Genomic DNA, 13,873 nt, shown 5'->3' on the forward strand with positions numbered 1-13,873 from the left:
CACAGGGCTCGGTGGTTTTGTTGTTGTAAAATAGGAAAAAGTGTCTTTTTCTTTTAGATTTCATGGGAGTTGCAATGCAATCAGGTTCTCTGATATGTATAACTTAAAACACTTACTAGGAGAACTCTACAACACCCAGATTGTAGATTTAAAAAAAAAAAAAAAAAAAAAAAAAGACATAAAAGAGAGACAAAGTTTCGTGTGGTTGTCAACATCACCTTAATCCTGTTGCCCTTGTTTCCAAAGCAGTTACAACAGCCAGCCAGCCAAAATGCACCATCCTTAGAAGTGTAAGTAGTGGGGAGGGAGCGGTTGTTGTGGTGTTGGTTGGTTGTTGGTTTTGTGTTTTTTTTCCCAAAGAAGATTAGATGTGCAAAATGATGCTGTCGTCGTTTGTTGTACTCCACTTTCTTCACTCGTGGTGATTTGTTCTGTTCATTTGCACATGATGCCATTATTTGCAGGTGAACACCTCTGTCCGCTCGCTACACGTGTTGCACTTCACAAAGCAGCACCAGTGGAATTTGCAATTGCATTGCCACACCTTGGTGTACTGGTGTGTGTTGTACCCTCTTCCACAGCACATCATGTCACACCCATCCGCATTGGGAGAGGTACGGTTGCACAGTCGTCCCTGGGTACCGACACTCCCCGTGGAAGCATCTTCCTCACAGTAGTTGGGTGACTTTTCGATATACACTAAATCTGTTTCCATGGGTTTCTGGTAACTTTTAATCTGCTTGATCTTCAGGAAGGTCGGCTGTCTTAGTCTACTGGCTCGTACCACCTCCACTTGCACTGCAGCGTTGTATTTCTCTTTCAAAATATATCCAATCTCTCTGAATTTAGGAAGCGTGGTCCAGCAGGTCTTAGTTGTACAGGAACCTGAAACTCCATGACACTTGCACTCCAATTTCATTCTCTCTTCGAGAACCTATGTGTACAGATATTTGCATATTGTTACTGCAGGAAAACGGTATTGCAAGCTTGCCTAAATCTCAGTCTGTTTATTTCATATGAATATTCATTACTGCTGGCTGAAATTTTTCAAATGCATGCTCATAAATCTTCTCACCTCCCAGCAGAATGCTCATAACACATTTTATTTTACAAGGTGCCTGGTCAGAAATGCAGTGTTTTGTCATTTTATTAGAAAACATTTGCATTCTGTTTCCAAACATTGGAGGATATTTACTTACATTTCAGAAGACATGTCTTTAGAGCCAAAGTAATTCATGGGACTCCAGTGACTTAAAAAAATTTTTCAAACCATTTTCATTTTGAAAACAGAAAAAAACTAATCTTTTTTTTAAGTGTTGTAAGATTCAGAATATTTCATCTTAATTGCTGTAAGTAATGCTCAAGGAATATTTAAAAAATTTTGACCAGCTTGAATATCGCAGAACAATATATACTGTCTGGCTGAATAGGCATTCATGTTCACTGCATAATTAAAAATTTTGCCTATACTGGCATACCTATTAACTATACAACCCACAGAGCATATCGCCCCCTTTAAAAGCAGCAATCCTTGCAGTATATAGCCCAACTATCAAGCAAATGTTGGGCCACAAATTAATTTTTTGCATCAGGGCAATGATTGAGCAACGTTAGAGGAAATAAAATCCACTGAAGGGTCCTGCTCAGCTGTGAGCCAGAGTGAAATGGGAGGATTTATTATGGCTATTGCTAGAGGAGGTTAATCCAGCATCAGGTGGTCCCTAGAAGGGACCCAAACTGGTGGGTGCTTGGGCTCACGCTCCACTCCCGACCTCCGACCTCCGCTGTAGCCAAGCTGCACCACGGCTGGCACAGTAAAATATCTGAGGATTTTTTTAAAATCTCTCATAGGGAAAAGGGGTGTGAATTAGAATTGAGTGCTGGTGTAAGAAGTCATCTTCTTCCGTAACGTTCTTGTATTTACTGTGGAGTATGTCATTGCCAACCTTAGAATAACAACCCAAAATTTAGGTTTCTTACGCTCGTGAAGCCACCACAGCTCACAGGTTGGACAACCTAGAGCTCAGGTACCCTATTCTTATTAACTTCTCAGTTCATATTCAGCATATTTAAAACTATTGGTAATATTAACTTTCAACTGTTAAAGGCAAAATTCCCCAGGCATGGGTGTATGCCCGGGGGGGAAGGCAAGCAGATGCCCTCCTGCTCCGCGTGCGCAATGGAGGGGAAACCAGCCTTGGAAGCGCCTCTCTGTTTTCCTGCCCTTGTGCTACCACTTAAGCCTGACCACAATTACACCCACAGTCATCATTAGCTTATGAAAATCAAGGCCTAAGAACAAAGCAAACTGATCTTTCCCCTTCGCAATGGGATGCTAACAAAGAAATATGAGCTACTGAGCTTGTCTTAAAGCATTACTGATGCTGCAGACCATCTCCTGTAGTGGTTTCATTGCAGATCCCAGAACATGACTGAAATGGGCAAAGGATAAAAGGGCCGAAATCTGAGTACAATGGCATAATGAAGTAGAAGGGAAGTAAAAAATGCTTACTGCTTAAGAAACCAGCCTTAAAATAAAAGCTGTACGGATCTGGTTATTCCTGCAAATAGAGGGCACCCTCCTGAGTTGTTCGAGTTTCACTTAAATTGTATGTTTTGTTTTTTCCCAAATTTCTGGGGTTTCAATATTAAAGAGAATATTTGGGTTTGATTGTCCCTTGCCAGCATACAGTAGCAAGTACAAGATAGCTGACCATCCTTTTAAAAAATACTTTAGACCTCCTGGAACCACAGCTCAAGGTCAAGTTAGCCTATCAGAGGCACAAAAGGCGATTTCCAGGAAGGTTTACTGCATTAGGGAAAAAGTTCCTATAGCTGCAACTACTCTAAAAAAGAAAATCAGCAGGGCTGTGGTGAGCTGATTTTGTGGACACTGGAAAGGCCACTGGCAAACTCTATCACCTTCCTTTCTTCCCTACAGAAAAAAGCGGAAACTTGCCACCTTCTGCTGCAGCAGCAGCGTTTCAGTGGCAGTGAGTCGAGGAATGCCTTAAGAAATACTCCAGGGTCTTTCAGGGTCTCCAGGGTCTCCTCTGTCTCTACTTTGTGCCTGTGCAGAAAGACGTGGTTTTTCAAAGACCTCCAAACAAGATTCCAATCCTGTTCCACAAATTTGGGTTAAAATAATCTGTTGGTATTTAGATGTGCATGTAAATATGTATAAAAGTGCTTGTAAGTTTTGCTTGATATTGCTGAAATATGTTTTTTTGAAACTGGCCTGTTTCTACAGCTTTCTCAACCACTGGTCAACACGCAGTTGCAGCCACAAGAACTGCAGCAAAATCCACGACAACAGGTGGATGGAGGCAACCTTCTCTACACCTTCACCAAAGAGCGCTAAGATCTAAGGACTTCCAGGATAGCACTACCAAGGGGACGGATGTGCCACGCCTGATTCACGCTCCTCTTCTCCCTAAGTGGTAAATCTTGGTGAAGAGTACACGTTTCATCATGTTCTACATGTGTTTCTGAGATCTGGTTTTTTGGTTGAAAAGGCCAAGTCAGTAACTTGCTCAGAGAGTGGGAGGAAGTGAAACTTGTGAGGCTCCTTATTCTTGTGTGGGCTCAACGCTCTGGACAGTGTTCCAAGGAGCCTCCGTCTCTGTCAGGGATGTGCTTCCCTCATACAGCAGAAAGTGTTCCTGAAAGACAAAGATAGCATCCGTTCTGGTGCCCTAGGTGATATCTTTGTAGGTGTGTATTTATATATGGATGTGTGTGTGTATATGTGTTTGCCTCTGTGTGTATTTGATTGAGATGCTGCCATTTATGTACAGCCTGGCACTCTTTGCGGTGCAACCTCCAGCAACTTTATCGTAAGTCTTGATTTCTTCTTCTTGTTGTTTTCTGAAGGTCCAGTTTCGCGAGTCATTTTGCTGCACAGAAATCTGATTTCGCTGCTCTATTTTTTCAAAGGTTCCCACTGTTTATGATGGTGGAAGAACTTGCAAATGCAAGCCACGCAGGCTCAAAAAAGCAGAAGTTTCAAAAAGTATTAATTCATGATCCTGAAGCCAATCTCGCAGGTTTTTTTTATTTTTTTCAGAGGCTTCTCTCATGAATGTGGAATGCTTGGGGTTACAACACTGAGCGCAGGCCCAATCATCAGGTAGTTAAATTCCTGAATGCTATAATTTGTGTGCCCACAGTCAGCTGTGGGTATAAAATTGTGCCCAAAAACTTGGAGGTCAGGGAATACAAGGCCCAAACTAAGCAGATTCTAAGCAACATTTTTTTCCCCTCTTTCCACCCAGATGCTGCAGAGCATTCCTCTTTGCTGACAAGCCAGCACGCTCCGGCTTTCCCAGAGGTATGTCTGGCTGTGTGGTATCTCAAGCAGCTTCCAACTTGCCAGCAAGGTGCCACTGGACCTGGCAAAGGTGGCAGGATTTGACCCTGTTTGCTCAATGCTGTGAATGAAGAGCGACTAATGTTTTTCTTCCTAAATGTGCCTCCAGCCCAGTTTTCCTCAGCAAAATTCCCATCAAAGCTTTGACCCTGAGCCTTAAAGGTACTTATTTACTCAAATCTAATACACTATGCCAAGGTAGGTGCCTGATTAAAGATTGAAAATCATTAGCTCGTACGACCCACTCTCTCAGCAGTTTCATTTGTCATATGTCAGTGCATCGTATCTAATCTTGAATGCTTTACAGCAAGCTCTACCTCCCAGAGCAAATTCCCATCGTTGGACTGTGCTGCCTCAGACTAATCGTAGGAACATTCCTTAGATCCCTTTTCCACATACAGGCCCACTCCCACCCCAGTATGATCTTGCCAAGTAAAATTTTCTAACTACTGCTACTTTGCTAAATGAATTGTGAAATATAATGTTAAAGCTTTCTTATCCCACATATTTTTATACCTATATAAATCATACACAGAAAATGCAATTTGAGGGTTGTCCACTGCCAGTTAAATAGGAGAAGACTTGTGAAGACTGGAATAAAACAAAATGATACACAAGAAAATAAATTCGTTTTTTCAAGTTCCATATCTAGACCCAACTGCATAACATCAGATACAGTTTCTGTACATATTGAAAATCCTATCTGGATAAAATATGTAAAAACAATAGTAACATTTTGTGTGTGTTTGTTTTGGCTTGCCTTTTCTGGTTTGTGTTTTCCTTAGTGGAAATGCACATTTTTGGACCAGATGTTGAATGTAACAAAATCCGTATTACACTTTGACTGCAGTATCAAAAAGAAAGAGAAGACTTGAGGAGTTCTCCCCCATCAAATATGCAAGTGATCAACTTTAGTCTGGGGTAATAACAGTACGAAAAAACTTTAGTCTGGGGTAATAACAGTACGAAAAGAGATGGATCCTGGTCACAAGATGTCACTACCCCTTTGATACTCGTGCGGCTGCAGCCACGAGAGCCGATGGCGTGCCGATGGTGTGTGGGCACTGCCTAACCTGAGTCTCACTTCAGCCTGGGGTCCACCACTGCTGACAAAACGCTGATCTCATGGTCCCATCTGGGAAACAAAGTTAGGTTTGTTTGGGTTTGGTTTTTTAACTCTGATAGCCAATGGTGTAATTAACATTAGTAGGGTGTAATCCTACTCCTCTAATACAAATGTCCTGAAAATATTCTTCATTAATAGCAGATCACAAAGCCCAAAATGGAGCAGTTTGTGCCATGTCTCCTCAGGTTGGGCTCAGCCCTGTAAGGAGAAGGCATGGAGTCAGCAGGAGAGGAATACGGGTGATTCAGCTGCGTATTTTTCTTTCTGCTCCTCTGTGAGGCTGTTCCATCGAGCATCGAAACATTTATACTCTGTGGGGCGGGAGATGAGGAACTGAATTGCTGTGCTTACTCCTTCCCTTGTCACATCCCTGGTTTTCTTATTGTTTGGTTCTACAGGAGCAGGGAACCTCTGCTCTGCAGCAGGTCAGTATCCAGCCATCACGTGAGATGGTTTTTCCCTGGCACTGGCCAGAGCTCAGCAGGGCTGGGGACCTGCTGAGGTACCAAGAGGCATCAGTGGACCTTGTCCTGCCCTGCCTTTCACCTGCCTCCCCAGGTAAGGCTCCCTCTCCCATACTATCCCCACTGAATGCATGAAAACAACCTGAAGCAGACCCATTGCCCTCTTTACCCACGTTCTCCTCTTGGCTAGGAGGAAAATAAGCCTGGGATTTTGGGACTTGCTGCCCATCAGATGAAGGTCCCTACTATTATGAGGATGGGCTATAGAGCCTAACCCATCTGTGCACCTTCCCTGCCTTCTAGAAGAAGAGAAAATAGCTGCTAAGTTAGAGCAATAAACTGCTGCAATTGGTTAAAACTTTCTGAATTTTATTTTTACAGTGAAATGTTGCAAAAAGCAAAAATCTTGAGAAGCACCCTTCAAATCATCCCCAAACCAAGTGTGATTGCAGTATTTCACTCTCTTTTTTATGGAATTTGTGGTCAAGCTTGAAGGTAAAGTTTTAAGTATCATCTTAAAGGATTAAAAACATTTCATTGCTGGTTTTATTCTGTTAGGCAATATAGAGATGTCAGGTTTGAGGGGGTGCAGTAATATTTTACTAGATGGATGGTATCTGTCTTGCATACATTGCATGGTATGCATAGGCATGCACATTTCTAGAATAAAACCATTTAGCAAGTCCTAAAATATTTGGCTATTTCCCCCCCTCTAATTTTAAAGCAAAATGTTCAAAAAGTAAGATAGTACCAGATGTAGCTTCTGGCAGTCAATGTTAAGGGTGTGTTTCTGGAAGAAAAAAATAGGCTAGTAAATCCAGCCCAACTGGAAGCAGGAGAACTATCCTCATGAGATTTTTGAGCCAAAGCTTGCATATTCAGGACATATGGATAAGCATTAGCTATCCATCTAACCCACCCAAGCTGTAACACCAAACTTTTTGAAATTGAATTTATATCTGTCTGCAAATCAATTTAAGTGAGAAAGTGGAAAGTATGCCATGAAGCACAACTATTGAAAGCTTTTCTTTCATGAGTGTTCTCACAAGGGATGTGCAGTGAAATAGTTTGTCATTTTTAGAGAAAGAAACTTTCAGCAAATGATGGACTCAGGGCCGTAAAACCTGGAAAGTCACATTCTTTAAATCGCTGAAATGACTCAGGAAACAAAGTCACATTTTGAAGAATATTTTAGGCTTATAAGAGCATAAAATCAGTTGGCTTTCACATTTGAAACTGGGATTCAGCCTCCACTGTGACTTCAGAGCATTTAATCCAGAGTCTTTTTCTGGACATAGCTTCTAATCTTTATGTCCTGTTAGGTGACAGTGAGGGCACTCTGAAGCATATTAGGGCATGCTGTGCATCTTGCAGAAGTGAGCTTATTAATTTAAATGTTTCATGTGAGATGAAATGAGCTAATACTTTCTTACATATTTTATGCACAGACAACACATATAAATATGTATAAATATCCATAATTATCTACACACACACACATTCTATGTATATATGTGTGTGTGTATATATGTATATATAGAATGAATGATGACCATCAAATCACATCGTTAGCTGTTCTACAGCCAAAGCATGTCAGCAAAAAAACCCTTCCCAGTACCACAGTCCTGTGGCGCCAGAAACTGTGAGAACAAGCCATGGCTTAGATGGAAATGTTGTCCCAAGTAATTGAATAATCTCTTCTGAAGAGAGTCTAAATTTTATTTTTTTTTTGTGCCCACACTCTTATTGTTTCAAATGTAAAATAAAGATGTCATTTTCCAGGCATTTGAAAAAAAAACAAGAAAAACCCATCAGCATTACAAAGGAATAAATATTGGGATGGTACCAGGCTGAGTTGCTGGCAGTCAGTGTGATGGGTGTGTTTCTGGAAGGGAAAGAAATAGGCCAGCTTTTTCTCCGCATAACCACAGTCATTGTCTATCGTAAGGGCCTAATTGATTGATAAACTGTTAGAAACATTTCTTTTCCTCTTTTTGGTAAAAGCTGTGATCTGCTACCAATTTGTCAGCTTGTTCTTTTAGCTCACCCCTTAAAAACAAACAAACAGAAAACCCCATTTTTATAATTGAGATTCCTCATGAGAGCCGGTCATTGTTTTGAAGCTTTCAACAAAAAGTTAAGATTAATGGTGTGCGTTCCCAGATGTTACTCTTTCTAAGTTCATTTATCCCAGAATAAAGACACTTGTTTCTAAAAATACATGGTAGAAAGCTGTCTCATAAAACAGCATCAAAGCTTACTTGGTTTTGTTGGTATTTAATTTTTCATTACTCTATCAAAGTTTTGCCCACAGATCTCTCTGTAATCATTCAGATTTGCAACAAGCCATTCTTTCAGTAACATTTGCATTAGGCTTACACTAGTCTTCCTTTGGGGGCTTGTTTTCATTTACCACACTTGTACTTCCCATCCTGAATCATAGCAGCCATTTAAAAACTGATGGTGAAGTTGGCTACTTCACTTTTTTACAAAGCACGGCACTGTTTTGCCACAAAGCATAAATCTTCCATCAGTACCGTCTCATGTCACCAGGAATCACTAAGCATTTATTTCTTCCAAATGGCACCAATGGCAAGTTTATGATTTTGTCACTGGTGCTATTCATTACAAATTTATTAGAAACTTCACAAACTTGCCATTAGCTGAAACAATTCTTAGAAATGCAATGCAGAGCCATTAGGGGATGCAATGCGGGGCAAGCAGGGGATTCGTTCTTTCTACAGTCATCAGAAATTCCCTGAAAAGCCTAAATATCGTCTCTTTTTCCAAGGAGATACTTTATCAGAGTGTTGTGCTGAGCACCTCAGTCCCAGACTCCAGTTAAAAAGCCTCCAGAACTGTTTCCCGCCTCATCTGTTTGCAAAGTTTGTGCAATTATTTATACAGCATGCTGTTTTTTCTTCAAAGAGAAATTCCCCAGGACTCTATTTTTAACAGCAGTGAAATACCAGCAGGCCAGCTTTTGAGAACATCCCTATGAGAGCAAAATGTTATAGTCACTGCTATAGTTACAAATGCCTCTGACTCAGGCGTGTCCGGGACAAGCGCTGGGAGAGATTGAGGATGGGCAAGATTCCTGCCCTGGCACATGAAAAACTTCATGCGATGGTATAAGAGAGCATCCAAATAATTGTTCTGGGGGAAAAACTGGTGGTCAGAGTCCTGGATAATGATCCCAGCAATGATCTTCTGGCCACCTGAGGGGTCTAGTGAGGTCATCAAGGGCCTTCCACTGACTTCAGAGCAAGTTGAAAATAACTGTAGGTGAGGTTGGGAGCTCTTTGCATCCTTTTTTCCTCATGTTTCTATCTTAGGAGGCTCTGGGATTTAAAGAGAAGACTAAAATGAAGACAGCAGATTTATTGGCTAAATATTGTTGTTCTTGCCTAACTCAAAAAGCCAATTCAATTTGACTGAATAAGAACTGTGAGCCTTACCATTATAGTTGTAAATGTGCGGGGGGTTTAAATAGTGAAAGTGCTGTGAAATCTCTGTAGGAAGCCACAAAAGCATATATTTCCTTTACTGTCTTGGCATTCCCACCCTAAGGTTGAAAAGACTATTTGAGAACTTCTGAATGAACAAAGAAGTGAAAAAATAATCTGAGTTAGCTGTGGTCTCCTTCTTACCTTTTATTCCTATTCGTAAGAAGGGAAAAATATCCTTACTTTGGTCCTTAATAATAGCAGTCATGAACCAGAAGCTTGGCTCCAAACTCTTTCCAAATTTTAAGACCAGTTGCATGCAGATCAGCTGGATAGTACTGACAGTTTTATTCAGAGAGATACAAGCTCTTCCCAGTTGTGTTGTGAGATTTTTGGAAGGGAAAAGGAGGAAGATGGAGGTTCAATGTTGTGCTTCAGCAAGTGTCCAGACATGAATGCAGTTATTTCTGACTTGAGTGTGACAAAGGACCATGGCGAGTATGTCAGAATGACATCCACACATAAGCAAAAATCTGGTTTCCAATTCTGCATCAGGCTCACAATCCAATCCAGGTTTACTCAGGACTCCCAAAACTGCCAAATTTCAGGTGAATGTAGGTCAGATTTCAAGTTTGCCTGGATTCTCAGAAGGGACTTGTGATTTCACGTTGAAATTGCACAAAACTCTCTGGCTGCTTTTGTAAAGGTCCAACCCAGAAACAAAGAAAACATATCCTAGTTTCCAGAGTTTTGTTCTAACCTGAAGTTTCAGCCAGTTTTGAATTCAGAATGTCTAATTTCTACAAACAGTAGATGATCTCAGATGAACCAAAATCACTAAGTATTATACACTGTACAACTTTGCATATTCATTTCATGGGAATGTATGTCATAACACCAACATTATTTCTAAACATGACCCCCAAATCATCTTTCATATGAGCACATTCTTCAGGATTTGATGGATCGTACTTAAAAACAAAAAGCTACACCAAATCCTTTCCAGTGATCCTTAGCTTTTGAAAGCAATATGATGCATTAATGATTACAATGAATATATATGTGCATATAAATAACTACCGAAAAATGACAACATCAAAAAAGTGAGTACATTCCAAAGTACTATTTATAAAAATGTGTATTTGGGGGGAAAAAAAACACCTATATTGTCAGTATTTACAAGCCTTTTTATTCCTATCTCAAAAACATCAAAGTGTTATCATTTTGGTTTTGCAAGAACATTTGCAAAAAGTTAAGTTTTTAGAAATGTCAAAAGAAATGCATTTGCATGGATGCTGCTTCCAGAAATATCTGCAAAAACACACACTCCTTTGGTTTGCTTATGTCCCCCTGCTTATGAAAGTCTGATGAAGAGTAAAAATATAATTTGCTTAATAAGAATCAGCAATGTGGTCTAGTGATTAATGGACTATATTTAGAACTGGGGGACCTGGGACCAGTGCCTGGCTGAGATACTGAGCTGCCTTCTGTCCTTGGGCAAGGGACTTCCCTGTTCTCCATCTATGCATCTACTTCTGCTCTTTGGTCCCTCTTTCACACCTAGACTGTAACATGTTCAAAACGGGACGCGCATCAGCATCTCCATGGCACAGGGCCCACCACAGAGGGCTGCCAGTTTAAGCAGGGATGAGAATGCATCTAGCAGTACTAAATGCTCCCTTGCAAGTTTAACATGTGGCTTCCTTCTTCTTTTGTATCCAAACACAATGCATGACGCTGAGGTGAAAGGCCAAGGCTAAGAGAAGTGATCAGGCCTGGAACTGGTCTTCCAAGCTGCTGCTCTTCCAAGAGCACCTCATACAGCAGTATGAGGTGATCTTACACCCGTGGCAGCAAGTTTGGGGAAAAAAGGTTGTGCCCTTCTTAAGGATGCTTTTCTGTCTGCTCTTTAGTCAGCTCTTTCCTTCACATCTGGATACGTCAGTATCAACCATCACTGGAGTATCAATCCTGTCTCTACACTGGAGATTATGCCCCATAACTGAACTCTTTCGCCCTGTTGAGTTTATATGGCGCTTTCATCCCAAGGGATAACTGCCCGTACACCACCTTCCGTTTCAGTGCACAGCCAACTGCAATCCCCAGGAGGTTCTGCTGCATGGACTGAGTGTTAATAAGCAAAATAGAGGCAGTAAGATAATTGTACTGCTTCTGGTACCACCAGTGCAACCATCTCTGCCCACTGCAGTGCCTAGTGCTCGGTGTAAGACTGAAAGCACAGGCTGGTGTAGAGGAGAAAATTTCAGTCTAACTTTGGGGGCTAGGTGTGGACAAGGGTAGAAGCAGCATTTTTTACCTGTGGGAAAGCACATTGAAGGTATAGTAAAATCTCTCCTGAGGTAGGTATGTATTATGCAGAAAGATTTGTTATACTTTTTAAAGGGCAAGCTTTGAGAGCTATGAGGATTGTTGTTCAACAGACATAAATCAGCATAGCTCCGTGATGTTTATTGTTTCCATTCCAAGCAACTCAGCCATGGTTGTAGACGTGAAACTGTTTCTTCTTCCAAAGTGACACTTATGCAGCTGTCTGTAGCCCGCCAGTGCGAAACGGACAATTGTGCATTTGCTATGAAGTGTGTATTTCATTAGAGCTGTGGTCAAAGAAGTGTTTTGGGTTTGGATGGAATAAACAGCTACAAGCGCTGTGGGAGTTTAGCAATGCAGACACTCAGTCCTGTCTCATCACAAGCCTCGACATCTCTTGCTAGATTTTTGCAAAGGAGATGAAAAGCAAAGATTTATCGTTATGCCAAACAGCTCCAGCAAAGTCCTCTCTGTTATCAGTGGGACTGGAAAGAAGGCTTAGGAAGCAGGAAGGTTTAGGAGAGCATCTATAATACACGGTCAGCTCTGAATAAAAAGAAACAGCAACAAAACTTAAACATTAGATGCCATCAGGTAACTTGATGTGGGTGTGGGATAACAGCAGAGAGAGGGGTAAGTTCTCGGGGAATGTCTCCTGCCACCAAGCCAGCCTCCCCCCGTCCTCCAGCGCACACGTTTCCCCATCCCTCGTCCTTTCTGGAATACCTTTCTTCCAGCCTCATTGTTGTGCAAGTTCATCAGCCTCCGTGCATTCTTTTTGATTTCTCGGGCATCAACAAACCTCCGGGAGAACTCAATGCCGTATCTGATATCCGCAGAGCAGCCTCCCCACTTCCAGCCCTCCTCCTGGTTGTAGTAGCCCTGTTTCTCTCGGTCACAGCCACAATTGCTGAGGTTGCCCTGGCTGCAGGCGGCCGTGACAGCATGTGCAACCCCAGCAGCAGTAATGGCATAGGTGAACGCAGCTTCCCTGCTTCCTGTGGAGAGAAGCCAAAAGCTGATGGGTTGGCAGAAAGGCAGCACGCACTTACTAAAGAAAGTACACACATTATCTACAGCAACGGTGTCAGGCAGCAGTGTGAGGAGGGCATTACTACTAAGTGTGTATTTCTCATTCTTACAGAATTACATACGTATTGAAAATGCTTGGCTCAACTGGGGCACGTTACCCCAGGTAAGCATCAGCCATATGATAGTCCCACCTAACCTCCTTCACCAGAGGGGAATTTGGCAATGAGTCTGGACAGTGGTGAGGTGAGGCAACAAGATTTGTTTTTACACTGTCTAGCCAGGTTTGCAAGCTGAACTTTATCTATTTCAGATGAATAATAAGCGAGTCACTGGCGGCAGTGCTCACTGGAAAACAATAGTTACCTCTAACCATTGGCACTGCATGTAAAAAAAAAAGCGTTCAGACAACGTAAAAAATACCAGACCCTTTCAGATGTGGGAGAGGGCTAGCACACAAATGGGGAAGATTATTAATCCACCTTTGTAAATGCTCCAGTAGCGTCCATTAGTGATGCTGAGTGTAAAGTATTGCAAGAGAGGCCTATAGAGACAAGAGCTGGGTAGGTTTTGTTTCCTTTCAAGGTAAAGTAGAGGCTAGCCCTTTCCCTCGCGGACTTCTCTTGCATATTACTTTTGCTGTAACAACCCTTTTCCACTCCCGCTCGGAGTCAAACCTCTGCATTACCTTGGTTATTCAGCATGCAAGGGGTATGGAAGTGCTGTGGCAGCATTATTTTCTCTCCAAAACAAGTGAGATACTGTCATGGAAGCACAGCCTTGTTCAGAAAAAAGTCTTTTTAGAAAAAAAGTTCTTTTATTTTTTCTATGATGCCACTACTTGCCAAGGTTCTTCATGCCCAATTCCATGTTATAGCTGTTCATGTTGCATATACAGAGAGAGATAAATAAGCTTTCTTTCTTTACTAGACACTAGTTGGCTGAGTTGCCTGTGGGCTGCACGTAAGCAAGGAGATAGAGAGGCAGAACGATGGAAAGGGATGCTACAGCCCTTTCCTGTTCTCATGTGAGACCACACTCTGTCACCGACTTAAGGTAGGGCTGGATCATGGCTCATGGTGTTTTGCTGTTCTTATTTATAACGTTTCCC

At 41.8% G+C, this 13,873-nt stretch overlaps 1 protein-coding gene across 1 annotated transcript in view; it reads right to left on the reverse strand.

Annotated features, from left to right (window-relative positions):
* Positions 1 to 204: 204 nt before the first annotated feature.
* WNT7B (wingless-type MMTV integration site family, member 7B) overlaps positions 205 to 13,873 on the reverse strand; it is a 41,747-nt gene continuing 28,078 nt past the window's right edge. The window contains exons 3-4 of the mRNA XM_009696811.1: positions 12,460 to 12,731; positions 205 to 934 (exon numbers count right to left, since the gene is read on the reverse strand). Coding sequence (XP_009695113.1) covers positions 455 to 934; positions 12,460 to 12,731 — 752 coding nt within the window. The 3' untranslated portion in view covers positions 205 to 454. The remainder of the gene's footprint in view (positions 935 to 12,459; positions 12,732 to 13,873) is intronic.

Source organism: Cariama cristata, unplaced genomic scaffold (genome assembly GCF_000690535.1).
Source record: "Cariama cristata isolate BGI_N322 unplaced genomic scaffold, ASM69053v1 scaffold11840, whole genome shotgun sequence".
In the NCBI taxonomy this organism is placed as follows: domain Eukaryota; kingdom Metazoa; phylum Chordata; class Aves; order Cariamiformes; family Cariamidae; genus Cariama; species Cariama cristata.